Source organism: Falco biarmicus, chromosome 14 (genome assembly GCF_023638135.1).
Source record: "Falco biarmicus isolate bFalBia1 chromosome 14, bFalBia1.pri, whole genome shotgun sequence".
NCBI lineage: Eukaryota > Metazoa > Chordata > Aves > Falconiformes > Falconidae > Falco > Falco biarmicus.
In genome coordinates this window covers 9,074,212-9,090,506 of record NC_079301.1, presented here as the reverse complement: position 1 = coordinate 9,090,506, position 16,295 = coordinate 9,074,212, and the positions used below count along the sequence as shown (strand labels likewise).

Below are 16,295 nucleotides of genomic sequence, written 5' to 3'. Positions count from 1 at the left end.
GTGCTCGCCATGCCCTGGTGTGACCCAAGGGCTAATGGTGCTGGATCCTCAGGGCAAGCTGCAGAATGTGTCCCCCACACAGCTGTGTGTATTGATGTGACAGAAGTGACACAAGACCTGGCAGGTCTGATATGTTGCGCGGTTATGCAGTTGCTCTACCCCAGAACCTGCACCAGGACATGGGTACAGCAGCTCAGAAGAGCAGTGGGGCATGCAAGGGAATTTTTAAGGGTTTCAGCCCTTGGCACTAACTGCTGCAGCCGGACAATCCCCATCTGCACTTCCCCCTACTGCGCCTGGGTGCAGACAGCTCAAATCAGACCGAGACCACCACTGCACTTCCATCGCTGCTCCCATAAGGGCATGCCACCCTGTCTCCCTAAGGACCTGATGCCCGGTGACCCGTACATGTGCCGCAGCATCCAAGGCACCTCCGTGCTGTGTATCACCATATCCCGACCCCTGTGCTGACCCCAGCTTCTCCCAGCGCAGGATGCCCTCTCCCTCGGAGGAACTGTGACCTCAGCTTGAGCCAAGCCCTTTCAAACCTACATAAAATAATGCAAACAAGATGTTTCTTCTTTCTGGCATCCCCAGCACGCAGCGTTTAATCCACCAAAGAAAGCTGCTTTGTGTTTAAGCAAAAGGCTGTTTATTGTTATTTATAGGTAGAGAGGAAGTTGGACTAAATGATCACAGTTGTTCCTTTTGCCTTTATAATCCATGACATATAATTAAAGCACAACTTTTCAAAAGTCAGTGTTTCCCTCCAGTGTTTTGTTAATTCCATATTTAACACAAAATTTGGTATTTCAGTTCTGACGGTCAGACCTCGGCAGCAAACCGCAGAGCAGGCAGCTGGTGCCCCAGCCAGGGCTCAAACCCAACCCAGCAACCGACCAGGAGAGTCAAGGAAAAAGCATTTGCTTAATTTTCAGCACATGCTTATGCAGTTTTCCCAAGCAGAGATATTTCCTGGAACAGGGCCCCGTAGCATACTAATGCACCCATGACGGTTTTAAGTTAGATCTGTGCAATATGAGGTTTCTTAGACAACCAAACGAAGGCTTTATTCTTGGAAAGATAAGTCAGCCTTGCCTGGAAGGTGACAACCGAGTAAAAGGGAAGATGTGGGAGCAAAATCCAGAGAAAAGCAGGAGTGTGCTAGACTGACCAAAGCCTTGTTCAGGAGCAAAACACAACAGCACCCGGAGCCTGGCTCCTGGTGAAGCCCCAATCCCCCACCGCGCTGCGTGGCTGATGCGGGGGCATGGCAGAGGCTGGGGGCACAGCTGTTCCCGATCCCAGGCTGCCACCATGCCTCTGGGACTCTGATTCCCCAAGGAGGCTGAAAGATCTCCCAACCCAACAGCAGATTCCAACATTAGCACTGAATCATGTAACTTGCCAGAAAAGTTTGACTTAAGATAGCGATGCCCATTTCTGCTAAGGATGCTAAACACATGGCACTTACACAACTGTGCTTTGTGCATACTGTAACACTTGCACAACCGCTACTGCAGGCACCTAGAAGACCCCTCCTGTTGCAGGCAACTAAATCTACTCCATCCCCACAGATGGAGAAGCAAAGCAAGGAATTGGCTTGAGGGATTACCACTTTCTACCCAGAACTTAAAAACAGAGTAATAAAAATTACTCCCTGTGCACTCTACCTGTTGCAGAGTGCCAGTAAGCGCACAATAACCCCTCTGAAAGCACCAAGTCCAGCGCAGGCTGTAAGCTCTGGCTCTCTTGGCTGGTGGGGAAGGGGCTAGGGCTGCCTGGGGGGAGCCCAGGGCAGCCCCGCTGCCCACAAACATCCCCCACCACTGAGGCTGGGGCAACGAGAAAGAGCACGGGGCAAAGCTGGGCACTACACCAGGTGAGCACCGTGCGCTTGTTATTTTCCTTCCCTGGGTTAATTGGTTTCCTTTGCAGATTTCTGTGGGTTTTAATATCACACCGTGTTTGTGCCTACGGCGCTACAGAAAGGAACAATCCGAGAGAAATAAATTCCTAGCAGCTTAATTTAGAGAGGAAAAACAGATACCTGCCATCAGTCTGGAACGTAAGCTGCCAAGTCGGAGACAGGCCCTGTAATACGTTATTTAACAGCAGCCGTGTCAGCTGGGTTGCAAATGTGGTCAATACCTACCGGTCCAACTTCCCCCCGCAGCCATGAGCAGAGATTCAATTATTCTTTGAGAAATACATCGTTAAATAATTAAAAAGTTACTGCATTGCCTTTTTTTTTTTTGAGACAGACCGATTCAATTTTGGCAGTATAAAGCCATTATAATGTGTCAGCTAGCAATTAGCTACTGTACACTGTTTATTCTTGAATATAATCTTTGAGTAGAAGGGCAATATTCTTAGAAACGCAGCATTAACTTGTTCCTCAATGACTTTAATATGGCTCTTTCCAAATTACTGCTCATAAAATCTCAGGGAAGAAAAAATTACTGATGATATCCCATCTCCTTAATTAGTTCTCCCTCCCTCTATCAGCAATCCAACAGCAAGAGTTATATTTACATTATATAGAGCACGCGAGGCTTACCACTAACTCTGCTTTAACTGGTGATACCCAAACAAGCAGGTAACAAGCCAGGTCTGTTTTGCAACCTGCGCAGACCATGCTCACAGCTATACACCGTTTTTCAGATTTACACTTCAATAACTGCTTGTGCTGTAACCATTCCAAAAGGTTTTTACGCCACTAATAGTATTTTTTGCTATAAAATGCCCTCTTCCCTTCCTGTACCAAATGGAAAACCCTTCCGACTCCAAGAGGCTTGGTATCCATAACTCCCCCCTACTCACCGGTCCCTTACAATGGACCGTAACCCCACTTATTTTAACCCCCCCCCCCCCAGGAATAACCCCCCCAAGCAGCCACCTTTTGCTCCCTCCATCCACCTTTCTCTTTCCAAAGACCAGTTCCTGCTAAAACAGTAAGGCTGGAGGCACCAAAGGTCACCGATTCATTCGAGTTGTTGTTAAGCTGCTGAATATCATCAGCAAAAAAACTACAACCATTTGCTTCCTCGGGAAGCCCGGAGCAACCCCAGAGCGTGTCACCCAGCCCCTGGCGAGGGGTGCACGAGGCTCTCCCCACGGCAGGGCTGTGGCCCTCCCCAAGCAAAGCCTACAACAGAAACCTAAAAATTGTTATTAATGGAAAGCAGTAAAAACAACTCTGCACAGCAGAGATTAGGGACCAGTAAAACTAATCCATTCAAGGCCAACAAAGGGCTCGGGAAAGCCCTGTGCTCTTTTTTCATTGTTTCTTTTCTTCATCTCTTGATTTTTCTTAGTTTTGAAGCTACTGGATTCATGGTAATTTTTTTCCCTAACAGTCAGTCCTAGCCTAATCCAATTAAAGGTCAGCACAAAGATAATTTACCCAAAACATGGCAGACAAGGTAAAAAAAAGACTCCCATTAGATTTTCGCTCATGATAAAGGAATTACATTCTTCCCAAAGACAAATCAGGCTTATTGAAAATGTAAATCATTCTTTTCTATAAAGATATAAATATCTGCAGGGCTTTTTTGAGACTTTGTTGTAACACATCTTGTTTTTACATGTACTGCGGTTAGTACAATTAAATTACGGAATGACTTACAATGTTAGATTAGCTGCTGCTTGATTGAGAGTATCTTTATAATGGAAATCGGTGTGCACTTTTAACCTTGTTACAATGCTATATTATATGTCTGATTAATATATTAAAGTGACTCATCCAACAATAGGCTGTTTGCAGACAGAAATGAAATTAATTCAACTTTATCACACCACATTTATTAACATCGTCAAACTGAGGACTAGAATTTGATTACGAGAAGCAGATTCCAATAAATTGATATGCAACAATTCCAAAATGGGGGGGGGGGGGGGGGAGGGGGATCATTAGATCGGAAAAAAAAATGACTAAATACTTTTAATGCATTTTTGTTCAACTTTTTTACTTTCCACTCACCTTGCAAGTTGTAAGCTGGGCATTTCCACAACTCACTGAAAAGATTAAGATCTTGTACCAAAATCTTCAGGTAGAAAGGGTGGCTGAGGTGCTTCCTGACTCCTAACAGCAACGGCAAATGCATGAGGCAAGGCTCAGAGACATCACGGGCATTTTTCAGCATCTGCCAGGCAAATCCTTTGAGGCCCATCTGCTCCGAGCTACTGGTGCCACTTTGCTGGTCAGAGCCATCCCAGCATCACCGCGCGCACAGCTCCCACTATCCTCAGGTGCCTTCTGCCCCCTGCTTTTTGGGCTGTCCCTCAGGGAGGAGACAGAGGATGGGCGACAAGTACCAGCACAGGCAGTTGAGGTATCTACAGAAATACCTGCTCTCTGGTGCTCTCGAGAGCAGCAGCATGGAGTTTATTTGTACAGTGATACAGATCAATATGTGCAATCCAAGAGTTAATAAGCTTTAGAAAGGCATAGCACGGAGCACATCAGTCACCCCCCAAATTATCCTCACTAACCACCAGGCTCACTCGCCCTCTCCAGGTCAGTGGCTAAGAGCATCATCTCCACCACCACTGATAGCGTGGAAGAGAATTAGGTTGAAAACTGATTAGGTTAGAAAGATACACCTGCATAAAGAATTGCTAAATTCCCCAACTACTGCTGGCTTGCTTATCTTTTTTTTTTTTTCCTTCTTTTTTTTTTTTCCCTTTTTAACCAGAAATAACTCTACCAAAGTAGCTGTAGGCTATCAGCACAGCTTTCTGCAGCCAGCCTGCTCTCGCTCAAATGAATCTTTGGAAGAATAACGCAGTTAGCAGCAAACTTCACCCTCCAAGAGCAGGCTCTGTGCCCTCAGGGGTTTATTAGTGGGGCAAGACAACAGGTAGGGATGGAAAAGGCCACAGGTTCATTTTGCAGTAACCCGAAGAGGCCAAGAGGACTGCCCAAGAGCTCTGCTGGCAACGAGGAGTGTGTTGCTGCAGTGGACAGCTAAAAAATCTGCCTCAATTGTTTGTTGTAATTTTTTTTTTCCCCAGCTAAAGTATTTGTAGATGGCATCTTTCATGCCTGGTACCTCAAAGCCACTTTACAATAAGATGTAAAAATGATACCACATACAAGCAGAGAATTCAAAATGAAGCAAAACACTCATTGCAACCCAGCTCCTCGTCCTCTCCAGCACAAAACAAAACGCCGCTGCTCCGCCTGGGCAGCTCTGGGCACCAGTTCTGCTTTGCAGAGGGTCGCTTTTAAGTTTCTGGTTTGTTCTTGGCTCATTCATCAGCATTGCTAATGGGCGAGTTAGTTCTAGTTTTAAGGCAGCAACACTCACGGGGGTTACTGTCATTGGAAGTAAACTCAGCACAGTTAAGATGAAGGATGCCCGGCAAATGACCCCAGATGGAGGTCTTAGTGGAAACTGCAGTCATGGATAATGAGGCCAAAAGAGGGTTTAGTGTAAAAAGCATAAAGAGATGGATATTGGTGAGCATGGGTCTGGCGTTCAAAAGCTGCGGCTCTTAGCAAGGATAAAAATCTTCAGGAAAGGAAATGGGCCAGAATATATTTTGCTAATAAGGCATCTATGTTAATAGAGGTTGCAGGAGGCTGCAGCAATCTGGACAGCAAGCAAGGGAGCCGCATCCACAGGGCTGATACTTGGGGGTTTTATCTCTCTGATAAAACAAAGATGTGTGGCCAGTTTTGAGACAGAATCCAGGAGGCAGCTCCCCGATTCCCCAGTAAGCACAGAGAGCAACAGCTTGTCTGAAGGGATGGTCCAGACCAAGCTAAATAACGAGAAAGGCAGCTCATGCCATGGATGTAACTTCCCTGTGGGCTCCTCGGAAGGCAGGCAGGTCAGCCCAGACCTAAAAGCCCCCCCGTTCCTGCCATGCACCAGCTTGTAGCACCCCTCAGGTAAGCTACATCTGGATCTCTGCAAGCACCCTGAGCATAATGCTGGTTTAACTCTGAAGGATGTTCAGCTGCAAAGCCACCCCCAGCAAATGGGCTGTGCCCCAGCCCCCCCCCCCCGTTCCAAGGGACCCCTCCTCCCCGGCCAGTGCCTCTCCCCCAGCTCCTGAAACAGCAGAAGCCTCAAGACACTCAGGGGGAACTTTCTGATGCTGTGATCTTTGGTTCAGCCTGAAACTCAGGGTTTTTTCCAATTAAATCCAATCTACTTCAAGACCTCACATTACATCCTTGACCATTGCAATTTATTACAAAATGAGACAGTTTGAAATGTCAAAGCCTAAAGCCCAGTGCCCAAGGAGCAGACACCCCCATACAGCCCCTCCTGCAATGCGCAGTCTGCTATGGATGTCATGATCACCAGCTCCCTCCTCTCCTACCTCCCAAAGCATCCCATGTCCAGCCACCAAATACAGCTGTGATGGGAGCCAGGAAAAAAGAAGGCAGATGAGGATAAAAAGAAGATGCTCTGGGTAGTGAAGAAAGCTGTGTAATACTACAAAGGTGTATTTCCAACTTAAGACTGTATCCTGAACCACTGCCTAAGCTAGCTCTTTGTACTGATGTCAAGGCATCTCAGAACCAAGTATCCTTTTAAATGCTTGGGAGCTGGTTGCGCCACAACGAATCAGCTCCTCTGTTATACAAGGAGCAGGCGAAGGCCAAGAACAAGTAATTAATCTGCACAAGATCTTTAGGCTTGTTCTGACTTCAGCTCAGAAAAGATGCAAGACATCCCGCCACCCAACCTGCGTGCATCTCACGCTGTAGCCTGCACACGATTTGAAGTGAGATCAAGGCAGGCTCAGTGGGTGCTGTATGATATTCCCACCCATAAAATGCAGCAGCCTTAAAAAGCTCTTTTTAAACTGCAGAGTAGTGAGGATGAAGTTGCCACCAGCTGAGTGATCTATCTCTGACTGAAGTCAATGAAAGGATTTGTGTGAGCTTCAGTGCAAAGTTGGGTTGGGCATCAAACATGCTGTCAAAGGATGCTTCCTGTGCTGCCATGTGCGCACGCAGGGAGGAGGGGGCACCGCAGCTACCTTCTACCTTTAATTACAAAAAAAAAAAAAAAAAAAAGGCATCAATGCAATTTCCACTGAAATGGCACAACCTGCCAGAGGCTAGAACACATCGAGTTAAAAGGAGAGAGGGAGAGCAAAAAAGGAGAGGACAATATAAAAGTTGACAAATAGAAGCAAAATCAAATGCTATTTTAAATTAAACCTATGTTGATATTCAGTGCCGTCTCCCCTGGCTTCCCACTAGCAGGTTGGAGCATCGCTGGCCACATCCACTACCCCCACCTCGCAGCTCTGCACAGCACAGCCCCCCGTGCTCCCCAGCGCAGCCCCGCACGCTCACCCTGCTTCATATCCAGACCCTATTCAGTGACAATCGGCCCAAAGCCTCACCATGCCATCAGGGCAAGCGGGAGGGGGAGACCAACACCACCGTGCCCATGCTAGACCCCAGCAGAAAAAGGACAAGGCTGACCAAAGACCATGAAAGCATGCTACCCCATGTCCTCTAGAGGCAAAGCGATTAGCAGTGAATTAATTGCGACACCAACGGCCTCCCTCTCCAGGCTAGACAAGAGGTAAAACTTTCACTAGGCTGAGAAAAACCTCCAAGCCTCACTCTCTTGGAAAGGCAAATGATAGTCAAGAGCATCCATGCCAAAGTCCCTTCCAAAAATGAGATGCAGACCCTTAATTTGCTACTGTGTATCTGAACATTAAACCAAAGATTTAAGACCAGCAGCAGCCTGCCAAAGTAGCTGGATCAAAACTGTTCATACTGGGTTGCAAAACTGCAGGCATGAATAATTTTTGCCCTTATTCTTTCAGCAGCAGCCAAGCTGCCAACAACGTGGGGAGATCTGCAGATCAAAATCAACGCCATACAGTTCAGAGCCTTGCCATATGCTTACCCAACTATCAGAAAATCTTTAATATCTGAAACCTCTTCAGACAACTAATCATAATGCTCCCAAGGTATTTTCACGGGAACAGGAACGTTGCCGATACTGTCCTCGGTGCAGGTTTATTTTCATCCTGCAGTGGGAACAGATGCTCGCTTTAACACGCCTTATCAAGCACGTTACACCGCCTATCACAAAATGGTTAACAAAAGTACACGATAAACACACCTTGGGATAGCTACGAGTGGGTTGGAGCTTACTGGAAACCAAAATCCCACCCGTATTTCCAGCTTTAAGTGAAAAATGGAGCTAGGTAGCAAGCATTAGAGAACAGCCTGAGGATTAAACTTTGCCGAGAAAGAAACTGAAAATACAGAGGCTGTACATCCAGCCAGCTATCCCATGAGTGATGCCAACAGAAAGCAACCCGCATTAAAAGTACAAAGAAACTGATCTCGGCGTCTCAGAGGGAATGACTTCTCAAACAGCACTGTAATTTCAAAGCTTTCCTCACAAGACTCCTGCCAGCTCTGGCACAGAAAGAAATCCATTAGCAGATAGGAAAACTCACTGGAGCTCCCTGCTGCTGCAACCCACCGAGCAAAGCAGCTTCCAGCAAGTCGCCAGGTGAGCCAGCTCCAAAAGCAGCTCCCAGGGAAAACTGGTATCGCTGTGCTACAAATGCACTGAATCACTGTGTATGGCAACAGGTGATATTTTCATCTCTGGATGCCAAAATTCCCTTAACATACATACTCTTGATTTCCGTGCCTGTGCATCTGCTGGTATTACAGATTTTGACACCAATTTGCAACAAAGCAATGCTGCTCTCTGTGCTGCTACAAGCAATCAGAGTAGCTAGTTATTTTTTCAGCATGCTCATGGCCTCCCCACCAGGATTCCCCAAAAAATAAAGGGCAAACAAGCGTTCAGTTTGCCTGACTCTGTTCCTCTCTGGGGCTCCCCCAGCAGCTTCCCGTGGCCAGCATCAGAGCTGGGCTCACAGCCGGCACTCTGCCTGTGCTGGCTGGGGTGAGTGCTCCAGCTTTGGGATCAAACCAAACCCAGCCTGCACTGTGGCTTTGCCTCCTCAGCAGCACCGCTACACAGCCTAGTTAACCCGGGCCCGAGCAGTCTTTTATAGGTGTTTGCAGGGAAGTAAAACAGCAGGGATCCGCTCACAGTGCAAGCACATTGGGAATCGCACCCCGCTCCCATACGGCACCAGTACCCTTCCTTTACCCTGCTCCCCTCCTCAGCACAGATGGCTGCCATCGGTTGAACAAGGGTCTGGCTACCTTCGTTCTGCAATTTAACAGGATTTTCTAGAAATTCAGCCATCAGTTCCGAGCGAAGAAAAATGCTTTGCTGAGCTCCCTGCTCTTTTCTCTCTAGGCAACACTCCACAGACAGAGCTGCACACTTCCACTGACAGCCAGGGAGCTCTCAGCCCATGCCTTTGCATTTCTCCCTAGAGATGCTGATGCCCAGGCTGGGGAACACCTACCTGACAAGTCTGGGCTAGCTGAAGCTTCTTAACGTGTTGTTGGTTTTTTTTGTGGTGTGTAGCTGGTGTTTTTCATAAAGTGCTTTTTCTACGAGATTTATAAGACTGATCTTGTATTCCTTTGCAACCTGTTATCATTCCCAGCTTCAATCATGTTACAGATGCATCAGTTTCACAGTATCGCCTGTGCCTGACCCTGACCCTAATCACACTAACACATATGGGTCCTGCCAAGCAGAGGGTCCTGCTGTACGAGGCAGGGATCAGCAACTGCAGCTCCATGTCCAGAAATAGAAGCACCACGCGACAGCTGAAGGGCAGAAGAAGTCCTGCCACCCTGCTCCAAAGGGCTGGGAGGGGATGTGAGCCCTGCTGGGCATGCAAGACAAAGCAGCCAGCGCAGCCAAAATCCACATCCCTTTCCCTGACAACTCACACCTGCAGTGCATCCTCCTCCTCACATGCAATACAGGGCTACAGACTCACCCCAAGCCACCCACCTTTTTTGCTTCGTGTCTCACTACGCTATGAGTAGCCTGTTGTTTCCCACTCTGTTGCAGTGGGTTCAAAACCCTGATGAGTTACAGGGGTGGGAAAAAAAACATTAAGAAAAATATATTTATGTAGATAAATTAATGTGTGTCAAATCAACAGCCTTCACATCTCAACTCTGCAACCTTTCAAAATACGTTTACAGTGCTGGTTTAAGGTAGGGAACACCAGCTTTTTGGTGGGTAAGGAATTGGCTGGATGGTGGCACTCAGAGTTGTGGTCAACAGCTCAATGTCCAAGTGGAGACCGGTGACAAGTGGCGTTCCTGTGGGGTCAGTACCAGGACCAGAACTGTTTAATATCTTTGCTGGCAATACGGACACTGGGATCAAGCGTGCCCTCAGCAAGTTTGCTGACAACACCTTGGTGTGGTCAACACGGTGGAGGGAAGGGATGCCATCCAGAGGGACTTTGAGAGGTGGGCCTCTGCAGTCCTCATTAAGTTCAACAAGGCCAAGTGCAATGTCCTGCACGTGGGCCCAAATACAGGCTGGGTGGAGAACGGATGGAGAGCAGATCTGAGGAGAAGGGCTTGAGGGTGCTGGTTGACAAAAAGCTCAACGTGGCACAGCAACATGTGCTCTCAGCCCAGAAAGCCAGCCAAATCCTGGGCTGCATCACAAGCAGCGTGGCCAGCAGGTCGAGGGAGATGATTCTCGCCCTCTACTCAGCTCTTGTGAGACCCCACCTGGAGCACTGCGTTCAGCTGTGGGGGCCCCCCCATGTAAGAAGGACATGAACCTGTTGGAGCAGGTCCAGAGGTGGCCAAGAAGATGATCAGGGGGCTGGAGCACCTCCCGTATGAGGACAGGCTGAGAGAGCTGGGGTTGTTCAGCCTGGAGAAGAGGATGCTCCTGGGGGACCTTATCGCAGCCTCCCGGTGCCTAAAGGAGCCTGCAGGGAGGATGGAGGGGGACTTTTTGCAAGGGCAGGTAGTGATAGGACAAGGGGGGGTGGCTATAAATCAGAAGAGGGAAGATTTAGATTAGATATTGGGAAGAAATTCTTCCCTGTGAGGGTGGTGAGGCGCTGGCGCAGGCTGCCCAGAGCAGCTGTGGATGCCCCATCCCTGGCAGGGCTCAAGGCCAGGCTGGACGGGGCTGGGGGCAACCTGGGCTGGTGGAAGGGGTCCCTGCCCATGGCGGGGTTGGAGCTGGGTGGTCTTTAAGGTCTCTTCCAACCCAAACCATTCTGTGTGATTCTGTTCTAACCCCAGAGGAGACCAAGTATTAGCCACGTAAGGCACCTACACCTGTTGTCTCTCTTGTACTTCCAACAGCAGAGAAAGCATTAACTTCAAGAGGTGCTGGGGTTCAATTTTTTTTATGAAGTTTATTTGTACTGCATCTCTCAGATTTTCTTTGTTTGTGGTAGAAAGCATGAAGAGACTGACTAAAATCACTTTTCCTTACATTCACGATTAAAGTATCTACAAGAGGTGGACATACTAGGCACATATTCAACCAGGGAAAAAAGTAGCAGATAGGAAAATTAATATAGATATATCCCCAGACAGAAATTTTTTCTCCTAACCTTCCCTGAGACTCAGCCTCCTTGATGAACTATTTTAATAGCATATTTTAGGGGGGTGAAGTTTTTAAACAGATAAATCTTGGAAATAATAAAGCCCTAACACACACACAATCGCTGACAAATTAGCTACTAAAGCAAGGCTTGGGATGGGAACTGCCTACTGCATATTGCTGAATTCACCCTTCTGCATTGCTGTTTACATACCAGGAATAACATTGGCACAGGTTTACATTTAAATGCATTCCTGGAGGCACACAGTTTCCAAAAGCAGATTAACAGCAGAATGACTCCTCATCTTGGGGACTGCGCAGCTCCTCAAAAACCTACCTGGAGGCTCTGCAACACCTCTGGAGCTCAAGTTCACATGCCTTTTGTAGACAGGTCTGCTGCAAGCTACAGAAAGGGTCCCGATCCCTGTGCAAATGCTCACAGCCATCCTAGGGGTGGGTGGTGAAGGGGACAGAGGGGCAGCCGCATGGAGGAAGGATGCTCAGTTGGGTAAAGCACCCGAGGACCTTAAGTACCAGGAGGAAAAACTACTGCCACTGAAGTGCCAGCAACGAAGTGAAAAACCAAAGCAGCCCAAAGGACAGGCAAGGGCAGTAGCGGTGTTTTTCAGGCTATAATCACTACAGGCATGGAAGATAAGTTTTCCATATTTCCAGGGGATTTTAATGACAATTAAATAACCTGTCATTATCCTTAAATAACATACAGGTGAATTGAACTTTGCGTGCAGAAGCAGTGATGGCCAAGGTCAGCAATAAAAGAGGTCACTATGAGAAGCCAGTGCAAGAGCAAAGCCCCACATTTTCAAAAACAACTCCCACGGCATTTTGTGCTTTGATATGACAATGGTGTCTAAACCCAATCATATTTACAGGATAACAGTAAATACAGTTGTTTGCTTCTAGGTATACTCTTTGAAACTCAATATGTGCTGGTAAGTTTAACAGAGAAACTTTCACTCTAGCACAGCTGAGAAAAAAAAAATTGTATTTATCACTTACAAGCAGAGATATTTACACCAGATCCCAAATGCAGACTGGCTGTCAGCGTCAGGCCATCTGCAATGCTGTAGTTACGACTGTCAGCACTGCCATTACTGCTTTATTCCTCTACTGAACAGCTCATACCTTCATTTGTAAAAAGATTTGCTCTGGGCTCAGGTTCGACATAAGAGCGTTAGCTGAGCAGCACTGGTGTTTTAAAAATAAACTTAAACCCAGTGGCCATTCTCTTTTAGTGACAATTGCCAGACAATTGGCTTGCTTGGTTTGGATTTTTTTTCCTCTGTACTCCTATAACACAAAAACATCTCTGGATCAAATAAAAGAATAGCTCAAGTATCAAATAATCAAGGGGAGTTATGTTTAAACAAGTACCTAACTACATAGAGCACTAACGAATTCAAACAGCTTTATCATGTACAAAAGCACTGAATAGTTTTGCAATGCTCAGTGATTTTTTTATTTTAGAAGTCATCAATTTATGCTCTGGTTTGGCAGAGGATGGGTAAATTATGGCTCTGCTGCCATGGCTTGTGTTGACTTCAGTGGCACTCGATCTACTCATCCCACAAACACATTCTCTGGAGACAGATCAAGGTCTCAGTAGTCAAAAATATAACTGACAGTCACGTTCCTTTGCTGTATACAGGGACATCTTCAAGAAAAAGTGCAATTTTATTGTTGTGTCAATAAAAGGAGGATATGGGAGGCCAAACACTTATCCTTTCAGGATGGTACAGCAATGCAGATGTTGCGTGTGCTTGAAAAAACCTGGCATACAGCCTGTAAGGTCAATGTTTCTGTTCTGCACCTTAGCAGCTACACAAGCACGGCAGGTTTGCTGGTGCAAAACACGTTGGATGCTTTTGCTCACAGCTGAGTATCTCGAGTGATCTTTCCAGATCAAATAGGCTCACACTACATGTAGAATTAAGTTTTGTTTCATACTGTCTTGGAAATGCCAATTGGGCTTAGAGTTGAGCGGGGTTTTCTCTGTTGTATACATCATTGATGTCTGTAACGTGAATTCTGCGTCTCACCTGACCTCAGGCTAAACCTACAGTTACATCTCTGCTCCTTTGCTGTTCCAGAGGGGGGTGACAGGTTCTGACCGATGGGAGAACCACCTGCCCTGGCTCCACAGCAGCAGAGCAGCTGCTGCTCGGGACGCCATCAGCTGGAACCTCCCTGTGGTCCTGGGGACATAAGAAACACTTGGCAGGCTGCTGTAAAACAAGGATTTTTCTGCAGAAAGGGGCTAAGGCATGCAGGTTGAAAGCCAGTGTCCTGCACTTCACCCTGGAGCCGAACATGCTCCCCACAAGTCCTACCTGCATCCATCTGCCCAGGTGACCAATACCAACCCCCAGCCCTCAGCCACAGCCTCCTCCTGGTCACCACAACACAAGAGTAACCCAGCTTACTGGAGATGTGGTCCCCTAAATTCCTTCTAAGAAGAGAGCTTGCACCATGTGTGCCAAATGACCCAGGGCTGTGAAACCACCCGAGTGCCACCACGTTGTTTCACAGCCTGCATACACGCGGTGGCGTGTCTCAGGCAATCACTGAGAAAAGATGGCACAGAAGAGTGCTGCTGGCTGAATGCCACAAAACTCAAAATCCATAAGCCAACACATTTCCACGGTTCCCAAAAAAAGATAAGAGTTACTTACAGTGCAAGTACTACAGTGACCTACATAAACACAGTTCTTTTGTAAACAGGAGTCACGGATGACAGGAACAAGCAGCTAACAAGGAAACGGTGGCAGATTTTAATCATCGCTGGCTTTAAGCAAACTACAACATTCCCACACCTTTGCCCCCATCCCCAACTCTATCCTACCTGCACAGATCCACAATTGTACCGCAAGAAAAGTCTCCTCTGCAAAACTTGTGTTGTACTACCACAGTCCATTTGCCCTCAGCATTCAAACAGAGCAGCAGGGTTTTCCGAACAAGAAAGCCTCAGTTTCTCAGGAGGCTCAGAAATCCACACAGTGTCTTTTTAAAGAGTCAGGTCACTCCTAATAAATAAGAAACAACCTCATCCCTGGGATTAAATGTGGCCCAAACTGGAATGAGTTACCAAAAGGGGGAAAACCAAATGTCCTTTAGTAAATCAGGAAGCAGGGGATGCCACAGCACACGCCTCCACTTAGCATCTGTTTGGAGGTACATTTTATGATGTTACAGGAGACAGGGGACCCCAGGAGAGCAGGACCAACCTCTCAGAGCTACCCAAGGCAAGCACAGCACCCGGGGAGTTCTGAAAATGCTGGGACATCTCAGCTCCCAGTCTCACACCCCAGCTCCAAGGCTGATGCCAGGAGGAGTCAAGACCCTCCTGCTCTGACCAACCTGAAAAGAGGCAAAGCCCTTAGCTGAAGCCCAGGCCACGCAACCACCAGTTTCAAATGCTACCAAAAGGTTTTAAAATTACCAGAGACGGGGGGGGGGGGGGGGGGGGGGTGTGATGGGGGGAAGGAGAGAGGAGCATTTGGGGTGTGTTGGTTTCAGCATGCAGAGCTCATGGTACACAACGGAGCCCTCCATGGCAGTGAGCTAGGGGAACGTCAGAAAGCTACTCACAGCTGTTGAGAGCTTTCCTTCATTCTTCTGCACGTAGACGATCGCATCCTGCACCAAGGAGAACAGGTTCAGGAGGACATGCTCCATGTCATAGATGCCGTGCATGCCTTTGGTCAGCCCCTCCAGAGACCCGATGTACTCTTGCCAGTGGTTATGGATCTCTGCGACGCCCGCCAAGCATCCTTGCATCACCACCCCGCAGTAGGTGGCACAGGGCTTGGCCAGGAGGAGCCCCTGGCAGTGCGAGCAGTACCACATCTTCAGCAGCGCTCGCCCACAGTCCTTGCTGAATTTTAGGTGGTCAGTAGTGTTTATCACCTCGATCCCCAGGTTGAGCGCCTGCAGAAAGACTCGCGTAGCCTGCAGTGACTTGGACACCTGCGTCATCATCATCTTTGGGTAGTTCCCAAAGACTTTGAGGTCTCTCCTGGCTGCCCGCAGGCATTCAGTCACCTCCACGGAGGGATCGGGGAAGCCGGGATTAATCAAGTGAGAGTAAACCAAAGGGAATAAACTGTCAAAAAACTCGTTTATCATGTCATTAACACCGATGTCAGAGCCTAATATGTACAGCGAGATGTCAGTAAAGAGTTCTCCAACAAACGTAAGAGCTCTGGGCCCCATGCTCTGGTAGTGGGTCCTAAACATGCTGTTGGTGAAGTTTCTCGCATGCCGTACTACAATTTCAAAGGCTTCTGCAAAACAGAAGGGAAAAAAAAAAAGTTATTAAGAGACAATGAGCTCAGAAACAGGGATGTTATAGCACATTACTGCTGCAAAGGCTGGTCCCATCCTGCACGCTTTGGGTCAAACACCCGCTGGCAGCCGCGCCTGGTGCAAAAACTTACCAGCGTCAGCAATTTCCAGGGGAAATGCATACATACTTTAAAACACAAGCTACATTTCAAAATGGCAAAAAACTATGATCTAGTTAACATTTCAGCTTCTAAAGAAAATATTGATTCAAGAAAAGGGCCAGACCGCAATTTCTTTCTCTCCCCCTTTCATATTGATTTGAAATTAACAGGAATTCTTTCTCGAGACTTAATTTAAGACAGAGATAAATGTTTGACAAACTGTACAGTGTTTAAAATCAGGAAACAGTAAATGCTGACATTCCATTGTGAAAAGGAAAATATTTATAGGGGCTTAATCACAGGATATTTGGACTTGACCCCCAGCACCTGCCCTGCACTAAGTGTCCTCAAAGCCATTTGAAAA

The 16,295-nt window shown here is 47.4% G+C and overlaps 1 protein-coding gene across 1 annotated transcript in view; it reads right to left on the bottom strand.

Moving 5' to 3' along the window:
• GPC3 (glypican 3) overlaps positions 1 to 16,295 on the bottom strand; it is a 154,971-nt gene that overhangs the window by 68,337 nt on the left and 70,339 nt on the right. Inside the window, exon 3 of the mRNA XM_056360059.1 lies at positions 15,075 to 15,769. Coding sequence (XP_056216034.1) covers positions 15,075 to 15,769 — 695 coding nt within the window. The remainder of the gene's footprint in view (positions 1 to 15,074; positions 15,770 to 16,295) is intronic.